Below are 16,190 nucleotides of genomic sequence, written 5' to 3' on the forward strand. Positions count from 1 at the left end.
CAAATTTCATCCGATCCGGTTGAAATTTGGGACATGGTATATGGTATCTAACATTCCAGCAAAAATTGGTCAACATCGGACCATAATTATATACAGCCCCCATATAAACCGATCTCCAGACTTGCCTTAAGGAGCCTTTAAGAGCAGCAAATTTCATCCAATCCGGCTGAAATTTGGTTCATGGTGTTGGTATATAGTCTCCAACAACCATGCAAAAATTGGTCTACATCGATTCATAATTATATATAGCCCTCTATAAATCGATCCCCAGATTTGAACTCCGGAGACTTTGAAGGAGCAAAATTCATGCGATTCGAACGAAATTTGGTATTTGGTGTTGGTATATAGTCTCAAACAACAATGCAAAAATTGGTCCATATCGGCCCATAATTATATATATCCCCCATATAAATCGATCCCCAGATTTGGCTTGCGGATCCAAATTTCGTCCCATCCAGCTGAAATTTGTACATGGTGTTGGTATGTGGTCTCTAACAACCATGCAAAAATTGGTCCACATCGGTTCATAATTATATATCCCCATATAAACGGAACCCCAGATTTGACTTGCGGAGCCTCTAAGAGAAACCCATTTCATCCGATCTAGCTGAAATTTGGTACATAGTGTTGGTATGTGCTCTCTGACAACCATGCAAAAATTGGTCCACATCGGTTCATAATTATATGTAGCCCCCATATAAACCGATCCCCACATTTGACCTCGGGAGCTTTGCCTCGGAAGAGCAAATTTCTTGCATGAGCAAGCTTCATTCGATTCGGATGAAATTGGGTATATTGTGTTGGTATGTGGCTGCTATCAACCATGCCAAAATCGGTCCATGTTAGTCCATAGTTATACACTGAGAGAAGAGTTTTTCTTTTCTGAGGAACGAAATTTTAAACAAAACCAAAAATTATTTTGCTGTATATACCCCCTGATAAACCGATCCCAGATTTTCTTCTTTGTGAATAATCAAATTTCATTTGATCTTTCTAGAAATTGGTAATTGGATATATCACCCCATATTACACTTCGGCCTATCTTTTACCGCGCAAACATTCATATCGTTTATTACTTATTTATAGGCTCCCCTAAATATACCGGCCAAGAACTGAATTATATAGGTATTTTATCTGCCTTTTTTGTCTAATAAATACCCCGTATGGACTAACTTCCAATTTAGAAGACGACGTTAAGGAGCTTTGAGATACCTTGCCATCGGCAAATATCACCACAACCCATTTAATTCGATTGTTGAGGACAGTCTTTTGTAGAAGTTTCTACGCAATTCATGGTGGACGGTACATAAGATTCGGCCTTTTTTTTATACCCTCCACCATAGGATGGGGGTATATTAACTTTGTCATTCCGTTTGTAACACATCGAAATATTGCTCTAAGACCCCATAAAGTATATATAAAGGGTGATACGGTCAAAATTTGGTCAATATAAACTAGACGTATTTCTTTCAATTTTGCATTTAAAAAACCTGAACACTCCACATTTTGAAGGTGTGTGTGTGTGCAGAATGTTGCTCCTATTTTGATTTTGGAATTCACTCTTCAGTTGTCAAAATGCCGTCCAAGCAAGAAGAGCAGCGTATCAAAATTTTGCTCGCGCATCGCGAAAATCCGAGCTACTCGCACGCAAAGCTGGCAAAATCGCTAAAAGTTGTCAAATCAACCGTTACAAATGTAATTAAAGTGTTTGGGGAACGTTTGTCGACAGCCAGGAAGTCTGGATCGGGGGGAAATCGAAAACCGGAAGCCGCTGAGACGACAAAGAGAGTTGCCGGTAGTTTCAAGCGAAACCCTAACCGTGAGGCCCGGCAATTCGGATTTGGAAAAGCGAAAGCCTAACTGAATATTTTTCCTGAATTTTATACTAATTGAACTTGAAAAAGAAATTTAATTTGATTTTTTAAATAAACGATTTCACCGATTTACACGCGTTTTCCCTTGACCAAATTTTGACCGTATCACCCTTTATGATATTGCTTAGGGTAAGGCAAAAATGCTCTTTGTAAATAGTTTTTCACCTCACCATTTTTTGCTAGATTACCACAAAGATTAGTTGATAATGCGATTTTTGCCTGAGTTATTTCCCATTTGCAGTTAATGTGTATGTGTGTTTGTACAGCATGATTCTATAAATGAAGGTATGTGTGATTTGATTTGACTGAATATAGTGCCATTTATAGTGGTCTTCACATGTTTTAAACTCATAAACTTATTAAACGTCACGTCCACCATTTTATGGCTGCCCACGTTGCCATTATAGCCTTAAAAGCATAATTCACTTAAAGTTCTTTGGAATCTTTAGAAATCCATTTTGTTCCCCTTATCCCACCAAGCGACAAACATACATAAGGTGTTGCCTATTGAAATAATCTTGGTATTATAACCTCAAAGTACTTACAAACCCATACCATCTTATGGCGATTTCAAATAGCAATTTAAGCACCTGACGAGACCCCACTCTTTAGTTATTTCAATCCTCTCTCTCTCTCTGTCTATCTCTTGGAGACCCTTATATGAACTTAAGCCACATACTATATATCAACCAAAGATTTAATCTTTGTTTTGCCCCCAAACCAACTTTCCTTCAAAATGGCAGAGCATTTGTGTGTGTGCGTATATGTGAGTCACATTTGTACAAATAATCAATTTATTTTTATCTAACATGTTCGAAATTCCTGAAAACCACCATCATCATCAGCAAACCCCATCTGTTTGCTATACCGTCCAACTTCTCGTCCTCCATCTTCGTTGTAATCAACGTTTCATGTCACCCCACCACCGCTCAATATTTCTTAGCTTATAACACCTTTCTTATTGAAAAATAAGGGGCCATGTTGTCATGACAAAGCTCCTCCAGCGTTGGGCGCCACTCACCTAAATGAGGAAAGGGAATAATATTACCTCTCCCTTTACATCCGCCGCTGCAAAAAGAATTATGACTAAAATGTTTACCAGAAGAATTTTCACAAAATTCTCTTTCACAACTGTTTCGCTGTTCGAGACATTTTGCGGCTTGGTTAAGTACAGCAAAATATTAGACTTACTTAGAAGAAATGCCATCAAAAGGAAAAAAGGTGTAGCACGAAGAAAATAATGGCTAAATTTATGTTAACATTCTTCAAGCGATTGCCCGCAAGATAGACTATGAAATGAACTGATATTTCAAGGCAATGCAGCAGGATATTGAAAGAAATAGGCTTAAATTGCTGTTGAGGCCAATGGAAGTTATCCGGATTAAAAAAAAAAAAACAACGAAATACACTTAGACTTTTTTGCAGCAAAATGTGTTTGGCTCAAAGCAAATGCTGCCAGGTTAAATACCTACCATCTTTTTGAATATTTAACAGCACCAAGTACCAAATAATCATTGAGGTAACTTGGTTGAAAATTGGTAAGCCATTACATTTAAATGGATATCTTAAGGGCATTATCAATGGCATGAATATGACCACCTTCAGGACGAAATAACACGTACACTGATGTGGCAGCGGGTGGCCGATAGGCTGTACCCATTGGCTCAATCCGGTGCATAGAATACGCCGTCGTGGATTTGGAAGCACTCATTATACCCGATATCTAGAAGATGGGTAGGGTGATTCCACTACTGAAGCCAAAGAAAAACTCGAGTAAAGGTGAATCGTACAGACCTATGTCCCATCTCTCGTCAGTAGTCAAGACACTTGAGGCACTATTCTTCCCCAGTCTTATGGACAATATTTCAGTTGCCAACCATCAACATAACTGGTTGGCTAATAAGTCTCCGGTCTGACACATAGATGGCGTCGCTAGTATTAAATGATATTATTATACCCTCCACCATAGGACTTTATCATACCGTTTGTAACACATCGAAATATTGATCTCAGACCCCATAAAGTATATATATTCCGGGTCGTGGTGAAATTCTGAGTCGATCTGAGCATGTCCGTCCGTCCGTCCGTCTGTTGAAATCACGCTAACTTCCGAACGAAACAAGCTATCGACTTGAAACTTGGCACAAGTAGTTGTTATTGATGTACTTCAGATGGTATTGCAAATGGGCCATATCGGTCCACTTTTACGTATAGCCCCCATATAAACGGACCCCCAAATTTGGCTTGCGAGGCCTCTAAGAGAAGCAAATTTCATCCGATCCGGCTGAAATTTGGTACATGGTGTTAGTATATGATCTCTAACAACCATGCAAAAATTGGTCCACATCGGTCCATAATTATATATAGCCCCATATAAACCGATCACCAGATTTGACCTCCGGAGCACCTTGGAAGAGCAAAAATCTTCCCATTCGGTTGAAATTTGGTACGTGATTTTAGTATAGGGGATCCAACAACCATGCAGTAATTGGTTCCTATCAGTCCATGATTATATATAGCTCCCATATAAACCGTTCCCCAGATTTGACTTCCGGTGCCTTTCGGAGAAGCAAAATTCATCCGATCTGGTTGAAATTTGGTACGTGGTGGTAGCATATGATATTTAACAACCATGTGGGTTGAAATTTGTGGATGACAGTCTTTCGAAGAAGTTTCTACGCAATCCATGGTGGAGGGTACATAAGATTCGGCTTGGCCGAACTTACGGCCGTATATACTTGTTTTGGTCTTCTTTAGGTTCCGCTTGACAATAGCCCAGTATTTCTCAATTGGGCGGAGCTCTGGCGTGTTGGGAGGGTTCTTGTCCTTGGGAACCACCTGCACGTTGTTGGCGGCGTACCACTCCATGGCCTTTTTACCGTAATGGCAAGATGCCAAATCCGGCCAAAACAGTACGGAACAACCGTGTTTCTTCAGGAAAGGCAGCAGACGTTTATTCAAACACTCTTTCACGTAAATTTCTTGGTTGACAGTCCCGGAAGCACTGTCCACCAAGAAATGAAAATGCTGCTTTTCAAGCCACAGGTACAGATGGCTTGCCAAACCAGATATTACTTTGCGAACTTTGACAGTTTTATGTGCTTGAAAATATCTGCTACCTTTCCCCTTCCTTTTGCCGTATAAAACTCCTGTCCCGGAAGCTGCTTGTAGTCGGCTTTGACGTAGGTTTCGTCGTCCATTACCACGCAGTCAAACTTCGTCAGCATCGTCGTGTACATCCTCCGGGATCGCGCTTTGGCCGTCGTATTTTGTTTATCATTGCGATTTGGAGTCACTACCTTCTTGTAAGTCGATAGTCCGGCTCGTTTTTTGGCTCGATGCACGGTTGTAGACGATACACCCAGCTTATTTGCGGCATCTCGGAGAGAGAGGTTAGGGTTTCGCTTGAAACTACCGGCAACTCTCTTTGTCGTCTTAGCGGCTTCCGGTTTTCGATTTCCCCCCCCCCCCCCCCCCCTCCAGATTTCCTGGCTGTCGACAAACATTCCCCAAGCACTTTAATTACATTTGTAACGGTTGATTTTGCAACTTTTAGCGATTTTGCCAGCTTTGCGTGGGAGTAGCTCGGATTTTCGCGATGGGCGAGAAAAATTTTGATACGCTGCTCTTCTTGCTTGGACGGCATTTTGACAACTGAAGAGTGAATTCCAAAATCAAAATAGGAGCAACATTCTACACACACACACCTTCAAAATGAGGGGTGTTCAGGTTTTTTATATGCAAAATTGAAAGAAATACGTCTACTTTATATTGACCAAATTATGACCGTATCACCCTTTAGGAGCTATAGTTTATTTTGCACCAAAAGAGTTAGTATGCCACTAACATTGAGTCCATTATTAAAAAAGAGAAAATCGGTCAATTAGTTGTGGGTAATAAATCCAAATTTCTGCAAATAGGGCAATAGATTTATGTAAGAGCTACATGTGAGTCTAAATACGACCAGCTAGTACATCAAAATTTGAAATTTGAATAACGTAGGTTAATAAATAAGAGTATTATGGCCAAATATGACTAAAAAAACGATGCATATATATGGTACCTATATCTAAATCTGAACCACTTTGTATAATATTTTGCAGGTATAATTGATACCACAGAAGGTCACTTTGTGTAAAATTTGAGTACGATCAGTTAATAAATGAGGCCCCTATGGTCGGTCGATCGGTTGATAAATAAGGGTTTTACGGCCAAATTTGACCAAATCGGGCGATTCATATATATGAGAGCTATATCTAAATCTGAACCAATTTCGATGAAATTGCGCACATACAGTTAGAGGTATAAAATATTATATCTAGCCAACTTTGAGTACTATCGGTTGATACATAAGGGTTTTACGGCTAAATTTGTTAAAATCGGGCGATACATATATATGGGAGCCATATCTAACTCTGAACCGATATCGATTATTTTTGGCACATATTGTCAGTACCGTATAAGATTAGAGTAAGCCACGTTTGAGTTAGATCGCTTAATAAATAAGGTTTTTATAGCCAAATTTGGGAAAATCGGGCGATACATATATGTATATGGGAGCTATATCCAAATCTGAACCGACTTCGATGAAATTTTCAGACTTAAAGGATGATGAAAAAGTTTACTATGTGCAAAATTTGATGACGATCAGTTTGTAAAAAAGCGCAACGTGACTCCATTTGTCGAAATCGGGCGATACGTATATATGGGAGCTATATCAAAATTTGATCCGATTTCTTCCAACTTCAATAGCGTTCGTCCTTGTGCCCAAAAACCACACTGTACCAAATTTCATCGGTAAATAATTGCGACCGGAATCCTGTGAACAACAAATACATGGACAGACGGACACCAAGCGCTAGATCGACTAAGGAGGTGATTCTGAGTAGATCGGTATATATTTCATGGGGTCTAAAATCAATATTTCTGGCAGGCACATTTTTTTGCCGATCAAACTTATTATACCCTGACCATTATGTGGTTTAGGGTATAAAAATTTGTCAACATTTTATTTCTATAGAAAATTTTGTTAAAATTTTATTCCCATAGAAAATTTTGTCAAAATTTTATTTCTAAAAAAAATTGTCACAATTTTATTTCTATAGAAAATTTTGTCTAAATTTTATTTCTATAGAAAATTTTGTCAAAATTTTATTTCTATAGAAAATTTTGTAAAAATTTTATTTCTATAGACAATTTTGTCAAAATTTTATTTCTATAGAAAATTTTGTCAAAATTTTATTTCTATAGAAAATTTTGTCAAAATTTTATTTCTGTACAAAATTTTGTTAAAGTTTTATTTTGCAGAAAATTTTTGTCAAAATATTATTTCTATAAAAAATTTTGCCAAAATTTGATTTTCCTAGAAATTTTTGCCAATACTTTATTTCTATAGAAAATTTTGTCAAATTTTTACTAAAATTTTGTTAACATTTTATTTCCATAAAAATTTTGTCAAAATTTTATTTCCATAAAAATTTTGTCAATCGAAAATTTTGTCAAAATTTTATTTCTGTAGATAATTTTGTCAAAACTTCATTTCTACAGAAAATTTTGTAAAAATTTTGTTTCTATAGAGAATTTTGTCGAATTTTTATTAAAACTTTGTTAAAATTTTATTTCCACAGGAAATTTTGTCAAAATTTGATTTCTATAAAAGATTTTGTAAAAATTTTATTTCCATAGAAAATTTTGTAAAAATTTTATTTCAATAGAAAATTTTGTTAAAATTTAATTTCTATAGAAAATTTTGTTAAAATTGTAATTTTGTTAAAAATTTTGTCGAAATTTTATTTTAATAGAAAATTTTATAAAAATTGTATTTCTGTAGAAATTAAATTTAATCAAAATTTTATTTCTATAGAAAAATTTTGTCAAAACTTTATTTTTATAGAAAATTTTATTTCCCTAGAAATTTTTGCCAAAAATTTTATTTATATAGAAAATTTTGGCAAAATTTTATTTCTATATGAAATTTTGCCAAATTTTATTTCCGTAGAAAAATTTTTTAAAATTGTATTTCTATAGAACATTTTGTTAAAATTTTAGTTTTGTAGACATTTTTGTCAAAATTGTATTGCTATAGAACATTTTGTAAAAATTTTATTTCTATAGAAAATATTGCCAAATTTTATTTCTATAGATGCTTTTTTATAAAAAATTTCCATAGACATTTTTGCCAAAATATTACGAGTAGTTCTATAGAAATTTTTTTCAAAATTTTATTTCTATATAAAATTTTGTCAAAATTTTATCTCCATAGAAAAATTTGTCAACATTTTATACATATAAAAATGTTATCATAATTTTATTTCTATAGAAAATTTTGTCAACATTTCATTTCTATAGAAAATATTTTCAAAATTTTATTTCTATAGATGCTTTTTTAAAAAAAATTTCCATAGAAATTTGTGCCAAAATATTACGAGTAGTTCTATAGAAAATTTTGTCAACATTTTATTTTGTTAGAAAATTTTGCCAAAATTTTTTTTCTATAGAAAATTTTGTCAAAATTTCATTTCTATAGAAGGTTTTGTAAACAGTTTATTTCTATGGAAATAAAATTTTGTCAAGATGTTATTTCTGTAGAAAATTTTGTCAAAATTTTATTTTGTTAGCAAATTTTGCCAAAATTTTATTTTTATAGAAAATTTTGCCAAAATTTTATTTTATAGAAAATTTTGTGAAAGTTTTATTTCTTGGTCTTCAGAACCAAATGTGGAGATCAGTTTACATGGGAGCTATACCTGTATAAAGCCAAATGTGCCTCATTTGTAAAACCATTTTTGTAAATATTTTTTTCAGTGTATCTTATCAATAAAAATTACTTACCAAAGAAGCAACAGCAAAAGACTATGGTGTACAGTGTTATGAATATGATGCGAACATCTGTGCGATCAAAAATATAGTCCTTAGGATCTTTAATATCCTCTAAGTCATCAAAGCCTTCATCATTTGTGACACCAGACCCATTATGGCTATTGTTTTGATTCGTGGTGGTCTCATTTTGATAGAACGGAAGCAGGACATCAATGTCAGTATATAAACTCATCGAGGACTGGGTGGTGGTGGTGGTGGTGAATGTAACCATGTGGCCATAAACGGAAGTGACAGAAGAGCTGCTGTTAGTCAACGATGCGGAAACATCATTTAAAATAGTCATTTCCGTTGTTGTGTTAACGCTTGAGGACCCATTGATGTTCGGCCTGATGGTGACCATGTTAATGTCCACATTACCATAGTCATTTACGATGGAGGGATTTGATGTAAAAATGTTGGAGCCATCATCATCACCAAGAGCTTCACTGCCACTACGACCACCTTTGCGATTGAGGCGTTTATTTCCACTCCTGTGAATGGTTCTTGTAAGACTGTCCTGGTTATTATCGTGGTTATTGTTGTTGTTGCTGATGGTGGTGCTGATATTGTTGAAGTTATCCTTGTCGAACTGTGTAGCCAGGGTTAAAGCAGAGGCTATTAGTGTGGGACTCTTACTCAATGTTATCAGCATTGTCTGGGAGGTTGTAGACGAGTATACCTGCTGTTGGCCTATGGCTGATGGCGTCACTGATGCCAGTGTAGCCATAACACCTTGAACATGAGCTAAACTATAGAAAAGTGTTACAAGCACAGCCAGCAGGCTGGAGGCTGTGGCATGCCACACCACAGGGACCAACAGTCGCTGCAGTAGAGTACATCTTAATGCAGTGGCAAAGAATGAGCAATGGTTAGTAGACCCTAGGGTCATATTGTTCTTGAATTTAGTAGGGCCATCTGCCGCCAAAGTTGATGGGCAATGTCTGCAGGTTATTTGAGAATTTGCAGAACATGCTGTTGAGGAGGAGAATGAGCATGAAATGGGGGACGTGGAGGACGTGCAACAAGGAGAAATGCTTCTACGTATTGCAGATTCTTTCCGATATAATGCCACATCTTCGCTGCAGGGAAAATTAATGGTACTTGAGGGCCATCGTGTACCTGATGTCAATGTATCACTGGGTAATGGTGTTGAAGTTTTGCATTTCCGACTTAATTCCATATAGGCAGTTAGTCTATCCTCCGGGGATTGTACCACCTGCATCTCCCCATCACAGTTGCTCTTTGGAACTTTTGATTCCATAGAATTTTTTATTCTTCTTACAGACTTACGATATTGAGATTTGTTACCATTTTTATTTGTGATCTGATAACATTCACATTGTAGTCTTTGCTTCAGTGCAATTGGAGTAGACATTGTGGTGGTATTGGCCTTGATGTTAAAAGGATTATCATTTGCCTCTATGGTTGTCTCCATATGTGTTCCTTTGTGGCCTTGGGCATATTTGTCGTTCGTATGCAAATCTTTCATGGCTATATCCAATTCAATTTTTTCCAATGCCTTTCCAAATGTGCTGGAGGAGGAGGAGGGAATTACGAGAGAGTGGGTTCAGAGCTACCATAAACTACTTTCCAATCATCATCACATTCCTTTGGAACTATTTCACTTGTTCTCTAGATGTAGTTGGTTTTCTATTTCCTGTATTTGTTGTTATCGTTGTTGTAATCGGGTTTCCCGTTATTTGATTTCAATATCCGTTTCCGATAGCTCTTGTTTGTTCACACTTAAGCTGTTACCATTTTCTATTATTGGTGTTAGTGTTAGGATTTGCCTTTTCTTGTTTAGTTTTTTCTTTTCTTCTTCGTTTTTTCTTCAGCAATTATTTGTTTTCTGTTTTGTAAGGTCAGGCCAATTGAAGTATTGGTTCTTTTTTCCTACTTCTCGTTAAAAAGGCAGATTGCTATGCTATTGGAATTTTGATTATTTCTTTGGAAATCACTCGTATTTTTCTTCCGGTTTTGATTAATTTTCGTTTTCATTAGATTAATATCTTCTTTGAAAGTTGATATTATCATTAATCCTTTGATAGAAAATCTTCTGTAATTAGAACAAAAATATATAAAGAAAAATATTCAGATTAATTATCACCGAAATCAAATCATTTCATTTGGAAAGTTATTCAAGATTTAAAAATCATGATTCACATAATTTATATGAGTTGAAATTTTTTATGCTTCATAAAAAAAATCACATTGAAGGTGATATTTTTTTTTTTTAATTTTCTAATAAAAATGCCGAGATATTGTATACAGAAAAATATCACTAAAATGTTTCCAATTAAAAACTTAGGTGAAATTGAAAAAGTGTTCAATTAAAAAATACCATTAATTTTTAATGCCCTCCACCATGGGGGTATATTAACTTTGTCAGTCCGTTTGTAACACATTGAAATATTGCTCTAAGACCCCAAAAAGTATATATATATTCAGGGTCGTGGTGAAATTCTGAGTCGATCTAAGCATGTCCCCAAAAAGTATATATTCTGGGTCGTGGTGAAGTCGATATAAGCATGTCCGTCCGTCCGTCTGTTGAAATCACGATAACGAAACAAACTATCGACTTGAAACTTGGCATAAGTAGTTGTTATTGATGTAGGTCGAAAGGTATTGCAAATGGACCATATTGGACCACCTTTAAGTATAGTCCCCATATAAACCGACACCCAGATTTGGATTGCGGAGCCCCTTGGAGGAGCAAAATTCATCCGATCAGTTTGAAATTTGGTACGTGGTGTTGGCATATGGTCTCCAACAACCATGCAGAAATTGGTCCATATCGGTCCATAATTTTATATAGCCCTCATATAAACCGATCCCCAGATTTGACCTCCGGAGCCTCTTGGGGGACCAAAATTCATCCGATCCGGTTGAAATTTGGTACGTGGTGTTAGTATATGGTCTCTAACAACCATGCAAAAATTGGTCCATATCGGTTCATAATTACATGTATATAACCCCCATTTAAACCCATCCCCAGATTTGCTCGCGCATCGCGAAAATCCGAGCTGCTCGCACGCAAAGCTGGAAAAATCGCTAAAAGTTGTCTATAGATTTTATTTCTATAGAAAATTTTGTCAAATAATATACGTATTTAATCGGCCTTTTTATACCCTAAACCATTATGTGGTCAGGGTATAATAAGTTTGATCTGCCAAAACATTTGCCTACTAGAAATATTGAAATAAATACCGATCGACTCAGAATCACCTCTCAGAGAGTTTTTTGGGCCCAGGGACAAACGCTATTGAATTTGGAAGAAATCGGATCAAATTTAGATATAGCTCCCATATATATGTATCGCCTGATTTCGACAAATGGGGTCACGTTGCACCTTTTTCTTAACCGATCGTCGTTAAAATAAGCACAAAATAATCTTCTGCATCACCCTTTAAGTCTGCAAAATTTTATTGAAATCGGTTCAGATTTAGATAGCTCCCATATATATGTACCGCCTGATTTTTCTAAATTTGGCCATAATACCCTTATTTATCAACCGATCTTACTCAAAGTTGACTAAATGTAATCTTCTATATCACTTACTATATGTGCAAAAAATCACCGAAATCGGTTCAGATTTAGCGATAGCTCCCATATATATGTATAGCCCGATTTTGCCAAATTTGGCTATAAAACCCTTATTTATCAACCGATAGCATTCAAAGTTGTCCAAATACAATTTTCTATAGCACTAACTGCATGCAAAATTTCATCGGAATCGGTTCAGATTGAGATTGAGATATAGCTCCCATATATATGTATAGCCCAATTTTCCCAAATTTGGCCATAGAACCCTTATTTATTATCCGATCCTACTCAAAGTTGGTTAGATCCAGTCCTCTATAGTACTAAGAGTATATGCAAAATTTCATCCAAATCGGTTCAGATGTAGATATAGCTACCATATATGTATCGCCCGATTTTGAAAAATTTGCCCTTAATAACCTTATGTTTGACCACAGAGGCCCTATTTCTTAACCGATTTACTCAAATTTTGCGTAAGGTAACCTTTTGTGGTATTAATCAAACCTGCAAAATATTATGTAAATTGGTTCAGATTTACATATAGCTTCCATATATATGCATCGCTTTCCCAAAATTTGGCCATAATACTCTTATTTATTAACGAATGTTACTCAAATTTCAAATTTTGATGTACTAGCCGATCGTATTTAAATGTACTTGTAGCTCTTACATTAAGAATATTGCTCGATTTTTACAAATTTGTATTTATCACCCACACTAATTGAGCGATTTTCTCTTTTTTAATAATGGGCTCAATATTAGTGGCATACTAACTCCGTAGTTGTAATATCAACTATAGCCAGTGTTGTTAGAATTAGAGGAAATTCCCTATATGTAGGGTTTTTATAATATTTAGCGTCTTGTAGGATGTAGGGCCACAATGTAGGGACATTTCCACTCAACACAATTTGTAATAATTTTTACATATTGGTGGCTCTAGAGGAGGAAATTAGAAGCCGGCAAGGCTTGATCTTTAGCAATGTGTGGTAACACCAGTTACCACTCGTGCCAAAAAAAAAAATCTATCAGCAGCCGCTGCACTGAATTTGTGAGGTGATATTTTGACACATAAATAATTTTTAAAATATTTTATGATTTTAATGCCTTACAACGCTTGTCTGTCATCAAATATTTTCAAAAATTCGCAATTTTTCTAGAAAGTATTAAAAAATTGTTCGGCTAATTTAAATATTTTGTACCATTTTATTAATTCTTAGTCTGTTTATAACCTGTTTGAAACAAACAAAAATTAATTTGCCATTAAAAATATGAAAAAAAGCGAGTTATAAAAAAATTGACTCGAATGAACTTCCTGTGCATTTAAAATAAAGAACATTTTAAAAGTTGTGCCTTGAGAAGAACTTCCAAATTTTTTTGCTGGGATACCTTGCCATCGGCAAGTGTTACCTCAACCCAAGTAATTTGATTGTGGATGACAGTCTTTAGTAGTACTTTCTACGCAATCCGTGGTGGAGGGTTCATAAGATTCGGCCTGGCCGAACTTACGGCCGTATATACTTGAATTTTATTAAATTTTCTTTTTTAACTATTTTAATTTTATATCATTAAATAAAATTATTAAAATGTAGCTAGGAAAAATATTAAAAAAAAAAAAAAGTATATGCGGCCGTAAGTTCAGCCAGGCCGAAGCTTATGTACCCTCCACCATGGATTGCGTAGAAACTTCTACTGAAGCCGATGGCAAGGTATCTTACAACTTCCTAACACAGTAATATATACCACATAGTCAATACGTGGTATATATTAAACTAAACAAGTATATACGGCCGTAAGTTCGGCCAGGCCGAAGCTTATGTACCCTCCATCATGGATTGCGTAGAAACTTCTTCTAAACACTGCCATCCACAATCGAATTACTTAAGTTGCGGTAACGCTTGCCGATGGCAAGGTATCTTAAAACCTCCTAACACCATCTTCTAAATTGTATGTAAGTTCATACGTGGTATATATTAAATCGAAAAAGATCGATCCAATACGTACATAATTCAGTTTGACAAAGTAGACATAAAATTTTGACAAAATTTTCTACAGAAATAAAATTTTAACAAAATTTTCTATAGAAATAAAATTTTCACAAAATTTTCTATAGAAATAATAATTTTGACAACATTTTCTATAGAAAGAAAATTTTGACAAAAATTTCTACAGAAATAAAATTTTAACAAAATTTTCTATAGAAATAAACTTATGACAAAATTTTCTCTAGAAATAAAATTTTGACAAAATTTTCTATAGAAATAAAATTTTGACAAAATGTTCTATAGAAATAAAATTTTAGTAGACTATTTTTGGCTCTAGTGGCAACCATGAGTATGAACCGATACGGACCAATTTTTGTGTGATTGGACCAATTTTGGTATGGTTGTTAGCGACCATATACTAACACCACGTTCCTAATTTGAACCGGATCGGATGAATTTTGCTCCTCCAAGAGGCTCCGGAGGTCAAATCTGGAGAACGTTTTATATGGGGGCTATATATAATTATGGACCGATATGGACCAATTTTGGCACGCTTGTTAAAGATCATATACTAACACCATGTTCCAAAATCTGGGGATCGGTTTATATGGGGGCTATATATAATTATGAACCGATATGGACCAATTTTTGCATGGTTGTTAGAGACCATATACCAACATCATGTACCGAATTTCAGCCGGATCGGATGAAATTTGCTTCTCTTTGAGGCTCCGCAAGCCAAATCTGGGGATCGGTTTATATGGGTGCTATTTATAATTATGGACCGATGTGGACCAATTTTTGCCTGATTGGTAGAGACCATATACCAACACCATGTACCAAATTTCAGCCGGATCGGATGAAATATGCTTCTGTTAAAGGTTCCACATGCCAAATCTGAGGGTCCCTTTATATGGGGGCTATACGTAAAAGTAGACCGATATGGCCCATTTTCAATACCATCCGACCTACATCGATAGCAACTACTTGTGCCAAGTTTCAAGTCGATAGCTTGTTTCGTTCGGAAGTTAGCGTGATTTCAACAGACGGACGGACGGACGGACATGCTTAGATCGACTCAGAATTTCACCACGACCCAGAATATATATACTTTATGGGGTCTTAGAGCAATATTTCGATGTGTTACAAACGGAATGACAAAGTTAATATACCCCCATCCTATGATGGAGGGTATAAAAATGACGATTAAATACGTATATAATTAAGTTTAAAGTTTCTACAGAAATAAAATTTTGACAAAGTAAAATTTTGACAAAATTTTCTATAGAAATAAAAGTTGGAAAAAATTTTTCTATAGAAATAAAATTTTGACAAAATTTTCTATAGAAATAAAATTTTGACAAAATTTTCTATAGAAATTAAATTTTGACAAAATTTTCTATAAAAATAAAATTTTGGTAGTTTATTTTTGGCTCGAGTGGCAACCATGATTATGAACCGATATGGACCAATTTTTGTGTGATTGGGGATCGGCTATATATAACTATAGACCGATATGGACCAATTATGGCATGGTTATAAGCGGCCTTATACCAACACCACGTTGCAAATTTCAACCGGATCGGATGAATTTTGCTCCTCCAAGAGTCTCCGGAGATCAAATCTGGGGAACGGTTTATATGGGGGCTATATATAATTGTGGACCGATATGGGCCAATTCTTGCGTGTTTGTTAGAGACCGCATTCTAACACCACGTACCAAATTTCAACCGGATCGGATGAATTTAGCTCCTCCAAGATGCTCTGGAGGACACATCTGGGGATCGATTTATATGAGGGGCTATCTATAATTATGGACCGATATGGACCAATTCTTGCATGGTTGTTAGAGACCATATACTAACACCACGTACCAAATTTCAATCGGATCGGATGAAATTTGGTTCTCTTAGAGGCTCCGCAAACCAAATCGAGG

At 35.5% G+C, this 16,190-nt stretch overlaps 1 protein-coding gene across 1 annotated transcript in view; it reads right to left on the minus strand.

Annotated features, from left to right (window-relative positions):
* TrissinR (Trissin receptor) overlaps positions 1-10,780 on the minus strand; it is a 160,881-nt gene extending 150,101 nt beyond the window's left edge. The window contains exon 1 of the mRNA XM_075293908.1: positions 8,706-10,780. Coding sequence (XP_075150023.1) covers positions 8,706-10,221 — 1,516 coding nt within the window. The 5' untranslated portion in view covers positions 10,222-10,780. The remainder of the gene's footprint in view (positions 1-8,705) is intronic.
* Between the last annotated feature and the right edge of the window lie 5,410 nt (positions 10,781-16,190).

This window comes from Haematobia irritans, chromosome 2, assembly GCF_050003625.1.
Source record: "Haematobia irritans isolate KBUSLIRL chromosome 2, ASM5000362v1, whole genome shotgun sequence".
Taxonomy (NCBI): domain Eukaryota; kingdom Metazoa; phylum Arthropoda; class Insecta; order Diptera; family Muscidae; genus Haematobia; species Haematobia irritans.